Source organism: Adiantum capillus-veneris, chromosome 11 (genome assembly GCF_014529385.1).
Source record: "Adiantum capillus-veneris isolate H3 chromosome 11, ASM1452938v2, whole genome shotgun sequence".
Lineage (NCBI taxonomy): Eukaryota > Viridiplantae > Streptophyta > Polypodiopsida > Polypodiales > Pteridaceae > Adiantum > Adiantum capillus-veneris.
In genome coordinates, this window is record NC_140941.1 from 90,186,044 (window position 1) to 90,202,019 (window position 15,976).

At 42.2% G+C, this 15,976-nt stretch overlaps 1 protein-coding gene across 2 annotated transcripts in view; it reads right to left on the reverse strand.

The window, feature by feature from the left end:
• The window catches only part of HMA1 (heavy metal atpase 1), a 100,977-nt gene that overhangs the window by 3,012 nt on the left and 81,989 nt on the right, over positions 1 to 15,976 (reverse strand). The window contains exons 4-7 of one of the 2 annotated variants that reach the window (XM_086523368.1): positions 4,996 to 5,142; positions 3,333 to 3,528; positions 1,872 to 1,984; positions 1,304 to 1,548 (exon numbers count right to left, since the gene is read on the reverse strand). In XM_086523368.1, the coding sequence (XP_086379494.1) occupies positions 1,304 to 1,548; positions 1,872 to 1,984; positions 3,333 to 3,528; positions 4,996 to 5,142 (701 nt within the window). Of the gene's footprint in view, positions 1 to 1,303; positions 1,549 to 1,871; positions 1,985 to 3,332; positions 3,529 to 4,995; positions 5,148 to 15,976 lie in introns of both variants that reach the window. The other variant, XM_086523369.1, reaches the window with a different exon arrangement.

A 15,976-nucleotide genomic window follows, 5' to 3' on the forward strand; every position in this document is an offset into this window, starting at 1 on the left:
AAACTTCAAATAGGCCTTACAGTACCAAACTCATGTGAAGAATATGTGAAGAAAGTAAAATGATGCCCAACATCAGAAAATACTTGCAATGCCAGCAGCACAAATCTTACACAAAGGATCTGGTGACTTCTGCAATGAAATCCTAGGAATGTGGGCAAGATCAAAGAAAATGAGCGAGGGACTATGCAACACCCATCATGAATCTTGCGTCTAATGAGCACGCTGCCAACATTACTCCAACAAGAGATTTCTGTAGAAACCCTGTTCCATTAAGAGGAAGGTGACTTTTCATACCCTAGGCAGACACTTCCACCACCTGGAGAATTTTGTATATGGCTATGTGCATTATATACTCCTTGTACCCAAGATAGTTTGCATAAATCTGTTGAAACACAATTTAAGGAAAATAAAGGCCGCAAAGATGCCACTCAACCACTCTTTATTGAGAGTATAGAGGAGAAAGCAGTCCAAATGGCTGAATGATATCACAGATTTGAGCAAACTGGTCGTCAGTGACTGCTTTGGCAGCAGGGAAGCATATACAATTTTCATCCACGTCCACAACAGCATCCACTGTGTTTCCAATGCAAACTCTCTAACCAATCACAGTTACCAGCGAGAGCATTTCTAGAATGAAAACAAATGTGTTTAGTCACTTTTTTTCGATCAGCAATAAGATAGGAGGTATCACATGAAGCAACCTTGTACAAGAGACGGACATGTCATCCATATGCAAATCAAAATACAATTCTCAACAAGGGATTATGATCAAAGATTTGCACAAAATAATGTACCACCCTTTGCATGTGAACTCGTCATAATACTCCCGTATTCAAAGCATACCAACAATCTAGCCTTGCACGATGGAAATATTGCATTGTACGACAAAGAAGTGTACCTTAATACCCCTGGTTTGACATGCTGCGATAAACACAAAGCTACAACACTACTAATCAATGTTGACAGATATGCCACAAAGAGGATACAATATATATGATATATACATATACTATATAAGTATATGTGTTTACAATATATTGCCTTTCACGGCCTTCAGAAAAAAATGAGACTTTTATGCTACACTTTCTCTGAGAGCAGGGCACCAAGAAGGTAGTTCACAGAACCTGATTTTCAGGTACAAGGTAGTATCTTCACTGAGATATGGAATGGTTCATTTTGACGGCCGTATGCACACATAGACGCACATGCATGCGTGCACCAGACACAAACACACATTCTCACACTTACACGCACACATTCATTCTGATATTTCTGTGCTCAGAAAAGCAACAAAGAAATTAACCTTGCAATGGGATGTGATGCCCCTTGCTCCATTGCAGCAGCAACAGCAAGAGCCTCTGTCTCACAATTCGGGTTGCAACATCTCTCAAGTTTTGGTTCCTCCCATACTCGGGAGACGTGACCATAGATTGGCTCGATTGCCTTGCAAATGAGATCCCCGGTAGTTAAAGTACCGGTCTTATCAAATGCAACTGTGTCACAACTTGCCAAAGCATCCAAGGCTTGACCACCCTTCAGCAGTATACCCTGGCAAAAAAAATAGTTTTAGAAGGCCAACCATCTCAGAAGAAGGGCAACTTCTCTACTAGCAATTATGTTTTACAGCAAAGGCCAAGAGAGATCTCTCGATCCATTTACTCCTGTTAGTGTCTACAGCTCAGTAACCATGCATATAGCACACATTTGGCATAAGAGACAGCAAGATTTCACCTTTAAAGACCACTTTGCAAGAGTTCTGAAGCACAAACACCAGGCAAGGGCATCCCCTCTAAATAACATGGACTGCTTCTAAAGAGCTTCCGTTAAAAAGATTACTGACATTACCAGAAATTGAAATTAACTAGTGATACCTTGCTTGCACAAGAGCTCACTGCAGTTGCATAAGCTAAAGGAGCAGCAGCCAAAGCACATGGAGAAGCAGCTACCATAAGCCCCAGTGCTCGATACACTGATCCACGACATACTGCAAACATGCATCCACAATAAGGAATACAACATATCTCATTTTGAATAGTACATAGTGTACCTAGCATGCACATACAATGACAGGTTAGCTAAACAGTAGCCACTGTAACAGAGAATTCCAGTGGTGGACAGTCAGAGTTGCAGCGTACCAATTCGTGGATTTCAAGGATTACTACAGGCATCTTCAAGAAAACACATCTAAATGAATGCAATATAAGTAGGAGACCCGGAACGAAACAAGAACATACAGAGCAGAGAAGAAATCTTCTGCAGTGTCTACCATTATGTAGATACTCAATCATTTGATACAGACATCTACTTGAGGAGGCCGGACGTTGCCCAACCACACATTTTTTCTCTGTGGCTCATGAATAAATAAAGAGTTAACGCAACTCCACAATAAGACTGAGCTTCGTAACTATTCCTCTGATCACATTCAAGCCTGCACTATTTCCTCCTATTACTTCACACCCCCATGCCATTAAAGCTTGCACTGTCCAGACTTATAGGCATCTTTTCCATCAGCTTTTACCACTAAAAAAGCTGTGTTTCATCATGTCCAGGCACAGGTCCTGATTCGCAACAGGTTTCCTGCGCCAAAAAACCTGAATTTCCTCATGTCCAGACACACGTCCTAAACAACCGTTTATTAGAAGTTTTCTGCACTATGCGTTTTTGAGTTCCAACCCTAGGAATTTGCAGCCAATGCTTAAGACTACCAGTTAGTGCTTTTGAGAATGCTCCCACCGGACCTAAGCATATGTTACAATCATAGGACATAGCCAATGATTGTGGCTCTGCTGGATCAGGACAATCAGCCCAAATTCCTTAATCCAGCTTTTGAAAGACCCGCTTGACTCCTTTATCCAATCTATTTCTCAACAGTCTTCTAATTCGACCTTCCATTCAGAAAACTACTCAGACCATGGGTTTTTTAGAGACATTTGTTTGCTTGACCAGACAAAGGGTTTATACAGAATACTAGAAATTCAGAGACAGGACAATGCTCAATCAAAGGAATTCAAGCCAAATCTAGACGGCAAGATGTTGTTAAGGTCTCTCAACAGCTGACTAACATCAGCTTAACCAATCTTTATAATACAATGGTATACCCATGTATATTGAGCTATAGCTTCGTTCAGAGTAACATACGGTATATAGCATGGGCCCAATCTCCAAATCAAATATTAGCGATAAGCATATATTACTACTTTCACGTCACTGCAAGGTAATATGAAAACTGTATTTGCATCAGACTTACTGCTATTCAACCTACAGGTGGTATATAAAGTCGGCAATTGCAGAAATGTCGTGGACATTACAAACATTAACAACCAAGAACCAACCTGAATTGCCGATTAGCGGCCACTTAAATATCAAGGGCCCCAATAATGCAACAGACACAGACACAACAATGACAGCTTGGCTGTAGCGTTCTCCAAATTCATCCAACCATCTCTGAAGCTTAGGCCGATTTTGTTGTGCCTCCTCTGTCAGCTTCATAATTCTTGCTAGTGTTGAGTCTTCCCATGTTTTAGTTCCCTGCATAGTACACCCCTCTATTCAATAACAGCCTCAGAACTGCATTGTCGACAGTTTGTGGCAAATAGTTTTTTTGTCCGTTAACAACAAAGTCATTAGAGCACTTATCTACATAGAGATGCAGATTCTCCCTCTTTGACTTCACTTTTCTATTTCTCAATGTGGAAGCTACTCTATGCTTAATAACCACGATCTAGAACTCAAGATGCTTGATGCCTGATTATAGCCTTCTTCAGCAAGGTACGCTGCAGTTGTGAGAGCCAACCTAGAAACTTGCATATCAAAAAGGCATCATGTATTCTGGGAGACTCTGTAGAGTGCACCCACAATCCATGATCCTTGTTTCTTAAAATGTTTTTCACCTGAAGAAGCCAGTTGCCTACTTCCAACCTAGTGGCAGCAGAATTGCAATGACACACGAACTTAACACAAGTATGAAGGAATAAACCTTACAGATACCCAGCCCATGTCAGAATCAAACATATACCGGTCATACTATAGAAATGGCAATCTCATGTCCATAGTTATGGGAAGCGGGGAAATGGGAACAAGAACGGAAACAGAAAAAATTTGGAGTTTCAGGGAGTTTCCAACAACTATAGGGAGTGAAGGAGAGTGAGATGGAAATGGCGACGGGAACAGAAACAAGATCCAGGAAACTAGAAAACAACGGAGTTCCTGGTAACTGTGATGCCAATGAGAAGAGGTGTGGTTACATTTTTGTCTGCCAAGGTGAAGGTATGCTGACAGCTAGTTTTGACCCATTTCCAACAACTATTGGGAGTGAGGAGAGTGAGATGGAAATGGAGACGGGAACAGAAACAAGATCTGGGAAACTAGAAAACAATGGAGTTCACGGTAACTGTGATGCCAATGAGAAGAGGTGTGGTTACATTTTAATTTGCCAAGGTGAAGGTATGCTGACAGCTAGTTTTGACCAGTATTGGGAGAGAACAATAAATCTCAAGTAATACTTTTATTATCATATCATTGCACATGTTAACAACTGCAACTTTTCTGCCCATTATTTGCTGAGCATCATGTGTAGAAAACGCCCAACTAACATTGAGAGCATGTTGTTATACATCATCCCAGCTCTTCTGGTTTTCGCTCCTCACGTAGATAATATTGTCAACAGATAACTTTTAGAGTCTTTTAAACATGTAAAACTTGTTTGATGCAAAGCTAGTAATTTTTCTTAGACGTTCAGACAAACAATCCAGCAACTTCACAGCAAAACATCTTCCATTTCTCCTGATTTCTTTATTTAAACATCTTGCCTAGCCATATTCTGTAGCACTTTGAAGTCCATCCAATGCACAATGCAGAATAGCTTGATTGATATAGAGAACAACTTTCAGAATCGAAGTTAGTTTAAAGGACACCTCGGCTTACAGAAACTGTTTCAATTTTACACACGACAAGACGGCAAGATTCCTACTGAGAATACAAAATGAGCCGATTGACCTTTATAATGAGCATTCCATCCAGATTTCTTGCACCACCTGGCACCAGATCTCCAACCTTTTTCTCAATTGGTTCTGATTCTCCAGTTAGATGTTCTACAGTCACCATTGACCTGCCTTGCCACACCTCTCCATCAACAGGTATTGCCTGAGCTGCCCAAGACAGAGTTGACAGAATTAATATGGGCTATATGTTCATTTAAAAGTATACAAGGCATATTTATGATTCCCGACGTGTCTTTTGTGCATGCGTGTGTGTGTGTGTGTGTTGATTTACCACACACAAAAAAGTGTGTGTGTGTGTTGTTGTTTTAAACTTTTACTTATACACTAAGAACATAACAGTTCAAAAGACAGCTGGCTTTAGACAAAGGACAAGGAGTAGCACAAAAATGACTCAGTCTTCGATTCATTTTTGCACATTAAAGTGAGAATGAGGTATCATTCTAGTGTTTTTGTACAAAGGATAATCCAGAATAACTGATTCTAGAGTGAAAAGGGTCAGGTATATCAATGACGCACAGCAACTAAGCCAAAAGATCCTAAGTAAAGATAGAGTCCTCATCTGCATCCATGTAAACAAGACAACAAATTCATTAGCCTTGAATACGTATTACAGGTGTCGACGAATCCTATCAGTAGTTATCCATGTCCCGTCCTACTTAAAACCTTTTTAACTCAAACCTACTATCCAAATAGTAAAAGGATAACCGCGAGTAGCCATTCTCAAACCCATTGCTATGAAATTGTCTGTTGAAGCCATTGGTTAAGTGTAAAGTGTGTTTCCTTTTTATTCTTTTTAAATTTATTTTGAATTGTGATCCGAAGGCCATCACTCCTTCAAATCCAAGAGAGATTATAGGTTATAAAATAAGGTTAATAGTTTTCCCTAGATTATTAGGGACCTTATATTTATTTAAATAAATTAAATTCTGATCAAAAGGCCATTACCCCTTCTGATCCAAATGTCTCACCAAAACTTTTTCCCATGGAGTTTATGTATATGATGCTTTTAAGCCACTTTTAGCTTTCAAAGGTGTATGTTTTCAAGATGTATGGCAGTCATGATCTCTCAAACCAACTAGTGCTAGCTAGATGACTAGTGTACAAAGTCTATCAAAGTAACTGATTTTTGAAAAACATCATTTATGAAGGACACTTCAACATTCCTATTGTGGGGGTAATCCAATTCAAAAACAGGAATTAGTTGCCTGAGTTCCATCTAAAAAACTAAACAAATCAGGGTGCCAGGATATTTCCAAAAGCAACAAAAAAAACTCAGTAAAACATCAATTAGAAGAAACTATGCCGCAGTTAGGAACCAAAACCAAATATTTCTCAAGCCTGACTGTGACCACAATGGAAAGTGATAGTGAACATCAAGCAAGGTTTGTAAGAGATTGTCACAAGATGGGCACCACGTGCCAATAGAAAAGAATAGATTGAACAAACTTTTAACACTTCAATAACAACTGTACTGAAAGGGAGAGACGACACGCGACACGAAGTGGCGGAATTCCACCCCAGAGAGTATTGGCCCCAAACCTTGGCACCCCTTTTAGTATTTCTTTATATTGTATCAACTCAGTACAAGCCGGTACTCCAGACTTTGCACCTTCTCCGGGAAGCATGCCAGAGAATGAGCCCATGGCCTCATATTTAAAGGCCCTAGGCCCCAAAAGCAATTTTACATGAAAAGCCTTCAAACTCAAAAGCATATGGTCCAAAAGCAATGCCCAAAAGCTGCCAGCAAAATTTACAGAAATCCGTACAGCCTGCCACGTCAGCATGTCAACGCAAAACGCGAAAATCCGTACAGCCTGCCACATCAGCACAATGAACGTAATTTCCGAAGCGTCTGTACTGCTGCCACATAATCAGTTGTGCGTGTGTGTGGGTGGGTTCTGCTTTATTTAAATTCCTTTGTCACTGGGGCCCCATCGAACGGGGTTCCCATAAGTTGGTAGGACTTCTTCTTCTGTTATTTGTTCTTCTTAGGGTTTAAGCCCCTCGACCACGATTCGCAAGTTGGCTCCATTCTTTAGGGCATTGACACGTCAACAGTTCTTGAAAGAAAGTAATCGTCCATGATTACAGCATATCTGCAAAACAACTCAAGTTAGTTTTTCAAGGGACAATTCCGAGGGACAATCAGTTTGCTCTTTATTTGTTAAGGAGTTGTCTTGTCCTTTCGGCTCTTTTGATCAAGGAGTTGGCTTCTCCTTTCGTCCAGATCAAAACTTTTTGATATTCCGGCATAGTAAAATTAGCCATCACACCCAGACCGCACTGATCTTCCACGGGTGTCTTGATGCACTAAAATTACATACCCAAGAAATCTCATCCAATTAGGAATATTCAGTGGTTGGCACGTCACAATGCAACACAAATGCTCACATATGCATGTTACAAGACATAGAAACATAAAGTCGCCGATGAACACTCCTCCCGCATAACCTAACAAGGTCCGGGCGAGAGATATTCAACGACTCCCTCATCACTCCTCCCACATAACCTAACAAGGTCCGGGCCGGGAGATATTCAATGACTCCCTCATCACTCCTCCCGCATAACCTAAAAAAGTCCGAGCTGGGAGATATAGAGGCCTTACAACCAAACGCCTCCCAAACCACAGCCTGCGTCGTTTGGAGGTGCTGAGAGTAACCACTCCTCAGACTTCTTAATACTCCCCAGACATCCCGTCTGCGTCGTTCGGAGGTTTTCTAGCATACAACGAGACACTCCCCAGACATCCCATCTGCGTCGTTCGGAGGTTTTCTATCATACAACGAAACGCTCCCTAGACATCACGTTCTCCATCGTTCCGAGGTTCAAACAATACCAAAACAACATTTCTCACTACTCCACCCGAGAGTAAAATCACCCATCATTGAAACCAGTATTAAAACCAGAGTCAAACATTTCAAATCGGCACCAAGACAAGTTCAAAATAGATACCATCCATTTCAAACAAATTCCAAACAGGATCACCAAACAAGTTCAAACAGAACTCAAATTTAAAAGGCAATCTCGACATCAGACGAGCTCAAAAAGTCGATTGACTTTCCATCCTCAAATCTGCACCAAAAATTCCTTCCTTAAGGTTGTAGCCGACCGCAGCATGGTCCATCAACTCTTGGACCAATACGCTTCCTCTGGCGGCAATGGTAGTCACAAGACATAGCAATCACATCGGACCTCCAAGGTCATCAGCTCGTGAAGAGACATCTACTGAGAGATGTCGAGAAATTTCAAGTTATAATCTGCTAGGGTTTCCATGGCAAGCATTTCAGAATACCCCACTCTGCCAGAAGTTGCACTCCGATGGAAGATGTCAGAAACCGTATAACTTCGGGCAAAAATTTTCTTGAAAGCTTGCCAAGTCCTTGGAGTGTGCGGCTTGGTAGCTTTAGACATCAACATCTGCATGGCACTACTTTTGAGAAAAACGGTGACTTGAAACAAATCTTGGATCCTTCTCTTGCAAGTGATCTTTTTGGCTTATGCCCTGTAAGACATGAGCAGTGAAGACGGGAGCACGCCCGATGCACGATGAAGTAAGGGTGGGAGTGGCTAATAAGTCCGGGGTCGGAGCCCGAAGATACCTCAAATAAAATTCCAGTTTTCTATGGTTTGCTCTGTCTACTCTTTTGTGGGACCGGTATGCTTTCAGCAAAACACACGCCTAATGCTCTCATACCATTGTCACAAGATAGGCACCACGTGCCAATAGAAAAGAACAGACTGAACAGACTTTTAACACTTCAATAACAACTGTACTGAAAGGGAGAGACGACACGCGACACAGAGTAGCGGAATTCTACCCCAAAGAGTATTGGCCCCAAACCTTGGCGCCCCTTTCGGTATTTCTTTATATTGCATCAACTCAGTACAAGCAGGTACTCCAGACTGTGCACCTTCTCCAGGAAGCATGCCAGAGAATGAGCCCATGGCCTCATATTTAAAGGCCCTAGGCCCCAAAAGCAGTTTTACATGAAAAGCCTTCAAACTCAAAAGCATCTGGTCCAAAAGCAATGCCCAAAAGCTGCTAGCGTAATCTACAAAAATCCGTAGAGCTTGCCACGTCAGCATGTTAGCGCAAAATGCAAAAATCCGTACGGCTTGCCATGTCAACACTGTCAGCGAAATTTCCGGAGCGTCCATACTACTGCCACGTCATCGGATGTGCGTGTGTGTGTGGGTGGGTTCTGCTTTATTATTAGATCCTTTATGTCACTGGGGCCACATCGGACAGGGTCCCCATAGGTTGGTAGGATTTCTTCTTCTATTACTTGCTCTTCTTAGTGTTTAGGCCCCTCGGCCAAGATCTACAAGTTGGCTCCATTTTTCAGGGCTTTGACACGTCAGTAGTTTGTGACAGAGATCTACTACTCCATCTCTTTATAAAAATGCTAATGTCAAAAGAAATCCCCAGGCCCAAGGTAATGAGCAACATTCTAGACTTACATATAATTCCCAATCTGTCACAAATTGATGACGTGGCAACACTGTACGAATCGCTAATGTGGACAAGCTGTACGGAAACCCACAGAATTCACGCTGACTACTGTTGACGTGGCTACCGTACTGTTTTTTCCGCAAAAAGCACTAACAGCTGATGACGTGGCAAGCTGTACAGAAATTCGTAATTTGCATTGGATGCTTTTTGGGCAGTTTTTGGGATCAAATGCTTTTGGGGAAAATTGCTTTTGCGTTCGCTGCTTTTGCAGTTATGCTTTTGGGACATCCGTTGTAACAAGAAAAAGACCCTTGGGGCCTCACTCTACAGAGCATCTGGACGCAGATTTTGAGAGCAAAAGTCCCCTCGGGAGTTGACTTTGCTCAAGAATCAATAAATAAATAAATACCGAAATGGGCGTCAGATTTTGGGGCCAATACCTCAGGGCACAGAACTACATCGGGCCGTGTCAACTCAATTTTAAAGTGTGATAACTTTGTGAAGTATTTTTAGTGATTCTCTCGTGTGTTGTGCCAGATTTCCGACGTGAGGTGCCCAAGTTAGTAACAGTGGTATCAAAGCACGGCCGATTTGTCACGTGACACATCCAACCCTATGTGTCCGTGGACAAGCTACAGCATGACCAGGGTTCAATCAGTCAAGTCAATCTAGAATAGGAAGTGATCTGGCACTTTTGTGAGTCTGTTCGCAGACCGTGCATGTCCAAACACCTAAAACAGATGCATGTCCTCTGGTTGCACACAGCATGACCATCAGATTTCCACCAGATCCCATAAGTAGTATTTTTACAGATGCATAGACCTATTTTCCCTATTTTTGACATTTTTCACTTATTATTTTTAAGTGACTTCTGTTGAAAACTAGGTAGGGCAATTTTACTAAGTTTGTATATATAGAAACCTAGCGCTAGCACTTTCTGGCAAAAGAGGCAACAGGAGCACCGCTCAACAGGCACCTTCTCAGCAAGACCCCCAACTGCATGACCTAGCGTTTTTGCAACTCAGCATCAAGCTAGCATTCTTGCAAAACAGATCAGCCTTGGCGATTTTGCATAGCAGAGGAGCTTCGGCATTAGTAGACATAGCAAAACCCCTTCACGATAGCAGATCAGCCCTAGCGTTAGTGGATTTTCCCCGGCAACAGAACTCAGTCCCTACCTTTTTGCATCGGCATCACACTTCAGCGTTTTGCAAATTCACCGCGACGGAACATCAACAAACATTAGCATTTTCAGTTTTCGACCCGTCTCGTCGTCGTCGACATCGTTGGCAAGTCCAAGCATTGTAGAGATTTGTGCAATCATAAGTAGACCGCTCTCGCCATAGAGAGTGGGGCCTTCAGAGGAGGGTTTGACAACATTCTGGTGTCGTATTCTTCTCTCTCTATCTCTCAGTCTTAGCACCTTCATTCACAGTGTTCCCCACTTTGTTTGTGTCCATTGCACTCTCTCAATAAAGGAACGGAAGCCTCTCCCTTCCGTAAGTAAAAGGAACCTTGAGCACAGTTCGGAGCACTCATCTTGAGCTAAGTTCAACATTCACTTCCGCTGCACCTTACATTGGTATCAGAGCTTTGGCAGTGTTCTGTATCACTCAAGGAAAGAACCACAAGAATTTTTCTTGCTTGTTGCGGTCACACGTAACCAAGCCCACTTGGGCGTGTCAATTACTAATCGTGTTTTTGAAGAGTGACATGAAACCCAAGAAAGAAAAGCTTGTCCAGCCTCCCCTTGTGCCTCTTTTCACTCATTGAGAGCGGATCATGCACTTAGCGGCCGGCCAATCGACGTGAGGTGGGAAAAAGCAACCTTGGTGTGAGCGCAAGTGTTGCTAAATTGGCTTTATCTGAAAGAAAAATAATTCTAAATGAATTATTGGATTTATAAGTGAGAGGGTTTTCTCGCTTGGAACAACATGAAAAATAATTCTAAATGAATTATTGAAATTTTAAGTGAGAGGGTTTTTCTCACTGGAGACATCCGAGTACAGAGTATTCCTAGTGCATCATTCAAAGTAATGACGGAAGCACTTAGAACGGGAATAGCTGTAAGGCCACCAGGAACGGGTACTTCAGATGCGTCACATCGGATGGGTGATAGGGAGCATCGGAAAGAAGTATCCGACCATCCAGGGACGGACATCTCTAATGCGTCATAGGATGGGTGACATAGAGCATCGTGAAGGAGACTGTACCGTAAGTTCAGTAGGAAAGGACTAGGTGATGGGTATTCCTGATGCGTCACAAGGTGGGTGACGGGTGCATCGGAAAGGGGATATCCATAGTCAAGAGGAAAATTGTGCACAAGGAAAAGCAAGCACTTGAATGAAGATGGGCTCAGAGGAAACTTTGAGGAAAAACAGATGCTTTCTGAGAAAGCGGGATTGCTTTTCGGGAAAGCAGATGCTTTTCCGCGAGGAAGTCTATGTCTGCATTGCAGCTATGCGTGTGATTGCATCCAGGGTCGCCTGGGAAGTGCTGTGAAAGCATTGTTTTTAACTTATAAGGTTTTATTGAGTTTTTGGTCAGATTCAGATTATTTTTAAAATACGCCGGCCGCCCATTTAATAAGTGGACAGCCATTTGATAAATAAGGCAACACATCAGTCAACCTTTTCTCTCTCTCTTTTTCTGGAGAACAGCGGAAGAAAAAAAAAAACGGTCACAATCTCTACGCAAGCAACTATTCGTGCCTGTGGCTAGGAGCTATAAAAGCATCACATGCCCTCACTCAGAGGGGAGGATCAATTTTTGCAAGAAGGAGATGTTGCTGCAGAGTTCACCCGCAAAGAAGACGTTTGCCGATGATGCCCATGACTGTCCCAAGTGTACCCGATGTCGCCAAGACCCAATGCGCAAGTTCCCTCGCAAAGAAGTGCCTACGGAGCGTGTTTCCATCGCGACAAGCTGCTGTTTTTCTCTGTTTTCAGCCCATAAACGTCGTAGACGGGGCTGATTTATGAGAAGGAACCCGAGAACACACCTCTTTTGTGTGTAGGATTGGAAGAGAGGATTTTCTATATAGAGATCTCTTCCGGGGAATTTCTTTTCGAGAACTGAGTTGCGTTTCGAGTGTCGAGACTTTGAAGGTAACAATTTTCATGTTATGATCTTCTGAGTATTTGATTGCAGGTGTACGGGAAGAAGACATGACAAGCCAAGAGAGAAGCAAGCAGGCGGAACCCTAAGCCCTGCAGGAAAAGCTCGCAGAGTTGGGAAAAATTTTCTCTGCAAGAAGTCGACACAAGACTTGCGATTCTCTGAGAAGGCGACCAGAGCATGATGCTCAAGAACCTAGAGAATCCAAGGAGCGGAATGCTCAAGATACTTCAGAACTCATAAAATATCCATGAACATCAATCCAAAACCATAGCCAGGAAATATTTTGGGAAGGATATGAAGAAGGTCTTTAAACCTCAGAACACTCCGGTCAAGTTTGATACTTTTGACAGAAGAGAATATGTCCCGAAAGCTACCACTCTCATTCGACAGTATGAAGTTCCCTTTGCAAATGGCAATTTCTGAGAAGCGTCGAAGGTGGGGCATGTGACGAAACACCTCAAGGGGATTGCAAGTACTTGGTGGTATACCAAGGCTCTACAAGGAACTTACAACAAGACTTGGATTCAATTCAAGGCTGAATTTTACGACAAACTTTTTTCCTCTACGCTTTGAGGAAGGCATCCAAGAAGATTGGGATCAGTTTGCCCAATAGGAACATGAGTGAGTCAAAGCAAGTAGTGGTTCATTCTTGCCAAGGTAGCTCCACTCTCGACCCTCTCTGAGGGAGGAAAGATGAAGAAATTCAACAAAGGATTTTTGCCCGAATTTTGTAGACGCATCTGCAAAATATTTTGCAGCAGATGGTAGAGTCAGCAATAAAAGTTGAAAGTGTACACCTTAGTGTACATAGAATCCAATCCCCGTAGTGGGACGGGAACCATTGAACATAGAAAGTTTGGAGTAAGGGAATTCAATCTAACTCCTGAGTTCTTGAATAAAAGACTCTCGAACTTTAAGTGAGAGGGGAGGTTCTCGATCAAAGTTACATCTTTGTGGAAATCATAAAGTGCATTGTGCTTGTTTGCTCTTTTGCACGAGGTATGGTTATGTCTAACCAGGACTACTCACTCTCGAGTGTTTATGAGAGCAGGATCAAATTGAAACATTGTTTTCTGAGATGAATTGGTTTGCTTAACTAGTCGGAAGATCAAGTATTGATCTGGTATCCGGTAATTCTCAAACAGATTACTTGCTACTGCGGGTAGGAAATTATGAAGGAACCATTCTGAGCTTTCCAGCAAAGAAAAGCTTTCATTAAGCTTGAACACTCTTTAAGCCCACATCCGCTACCCGGTAAGGGAAGATATGGTAGTGCTTTACGCACAAGTGAATGAACACTCTTTACGAGGGAAGGAACAAGCGACGACGCCTGTGCTCGAGGAATCCAAGGATTGAAATCCTAGATTATTTGATGAGCGGGTTTTGCTCTAAGATCGTCAAGGGATCGTCAAGTTGAGCGTCAGCCAAGGGATCGTCAAGTTGAGCGTCTTTGCTCTAAGGATCTTACGAAGAGAAGGTAATTTCCCAAGTTAATTGAAACTCTAACACAGCTTAAGAATTATGTACACTTTTGAGTACATGGATAACAAACGAAGATGTAGACCTATGCCAAGGAATTGGAGGAGAGTTTGTTATACTCTTTTGAGCGCCTTTTTGCACGCAAGGATATTCCGACACGAGAATCTCTATTTGAGATGTGTTCGGTAGAAGGATTTGAGTTTCTCTACGGAGAAGAGGTTTTCTGATGGTCGTTGATCATTGAGTACGCTATGTGCTTTTACCATTACAGTAGCAACTTTTGGTTGCGGTATGTTTCTCCATGAGCAGGTCAAGTAGCATTTACACGCTGCTGGAATAAATTCGAACTATTCTGTTGTAAGAATATAATTCGCCAACCGTTTCAAAATGGTAAGAATTACATAAGGGAGAACATCCCTAAGAATCAAAGAGGGTTCGCTCTATTGTGAACTGGGTTTGAAGGTACGTTCAGAAAATGCTATGGTTAGAATCCTATCTGCCTGAGATTTTGCAAGGAAGGAAGTAATAAAGATTGGAAGGAAGTGCCGCCGTGCACAAGCAATCTTCGGATTGGAACCGTCCGCCTAGGTTGAGCGACGGCCCGGAACAAGAACCTTCTTTAAGGTGATCGCAAATTGTGAAAGAAAGATATCGAGCTTAATGCTCTATGACTTGGGCATTTCCTGTGTGGGAGGACACAAGAGGTTTAATACCCTCTGGACTAACAGTGCAGGATTATGCAAAAGGACAAATACCTAGATGATTGATTTCTAGGAAGATTATTCTTCTCGAATTTGAGAAGACGGAATCAAGTTAACAGAATCTCGGATAAGGAAACTTTGGATCAGAACAATTGGCCTACCCAAAGCAAAGGCCCGAAATAAGAACTTACTTTGGTAAGATGACACACTTTGTCTGCCACAAGAAGATTCACATGAGCTTAATGCTCTCCACATGCCCTATGCGGGAGGACAAAAGAGGTTTAATATCCTCAGGAATGCGCAAGGTTATGCGCAAGGACATAGACCTAAATTGATTTTAAGGAGGATTATTCTTCTCGGGATTGAGAAGGTGGAATTAAGTTAACAGATTCTCGGAAAGACGCAAATGACGAGTTCTTACATGGCTCGTAAGTTTGATGAATGGTGAAGGATATCCTCGAGGTACAGAACATGAACTGGTAAGGTGAGTATTGAATTATGAATTTTTTTTCTTTAATTTACTTTTAAGTTCTCTACTGAGAAAGGACCAGCTCAACTCACCATTGAGCAAGATTTGGAATTTTTCCGGTTTCTCCCCGGTAGTTCAGTTGAACCTCTATAGTTGAGGACAACTGTTTATAAGTGAGAGGGATGTTGCTAAATTGGCTTTATCTGACAGAAAAATAATTCTAAATGAATTATTGGATTTATAAGTGAGGGTTTTCTTGCTTGGAACAACATGAAAAATAATTCTAAATGAATTATTGAAATTTTAAGTGAGAGGGTTTTTCTCACTGGAGACATCTAAGTACAGAGTATTCCTAGTGCGTCGTTCAAAGTAATGACGGAAGCACTGAGAACGGGAATATCTGTAAGGCCACCAGGAACGGGTACTTCTAATGCGTCACATCGGATGGGTGATAGGGAGCATCGGAAAGAAGTATCCGACCATCCGGGAACGGACATCTCTAATGCGTCATAGGATGGGTGACATAGAGCATCGTGAAGCAGACTGTACCGTGAGTTCGGTAGGAAAGGACTAGGTGATGGGTATTCCTGATGCGTCACAAGGTGGGTGACGGGTGCATCGGAAAGGGGATATCCATAGTCAAGAGGAAATTCTGAATTGTGTTGGAAATGTACACAAGGAAAAGCAAGCACTTGAATGAAGATGGGTTCAGAGGAAACTTTGAGAGAAAACAAAAGCTTTCTAAGAAAGCGGG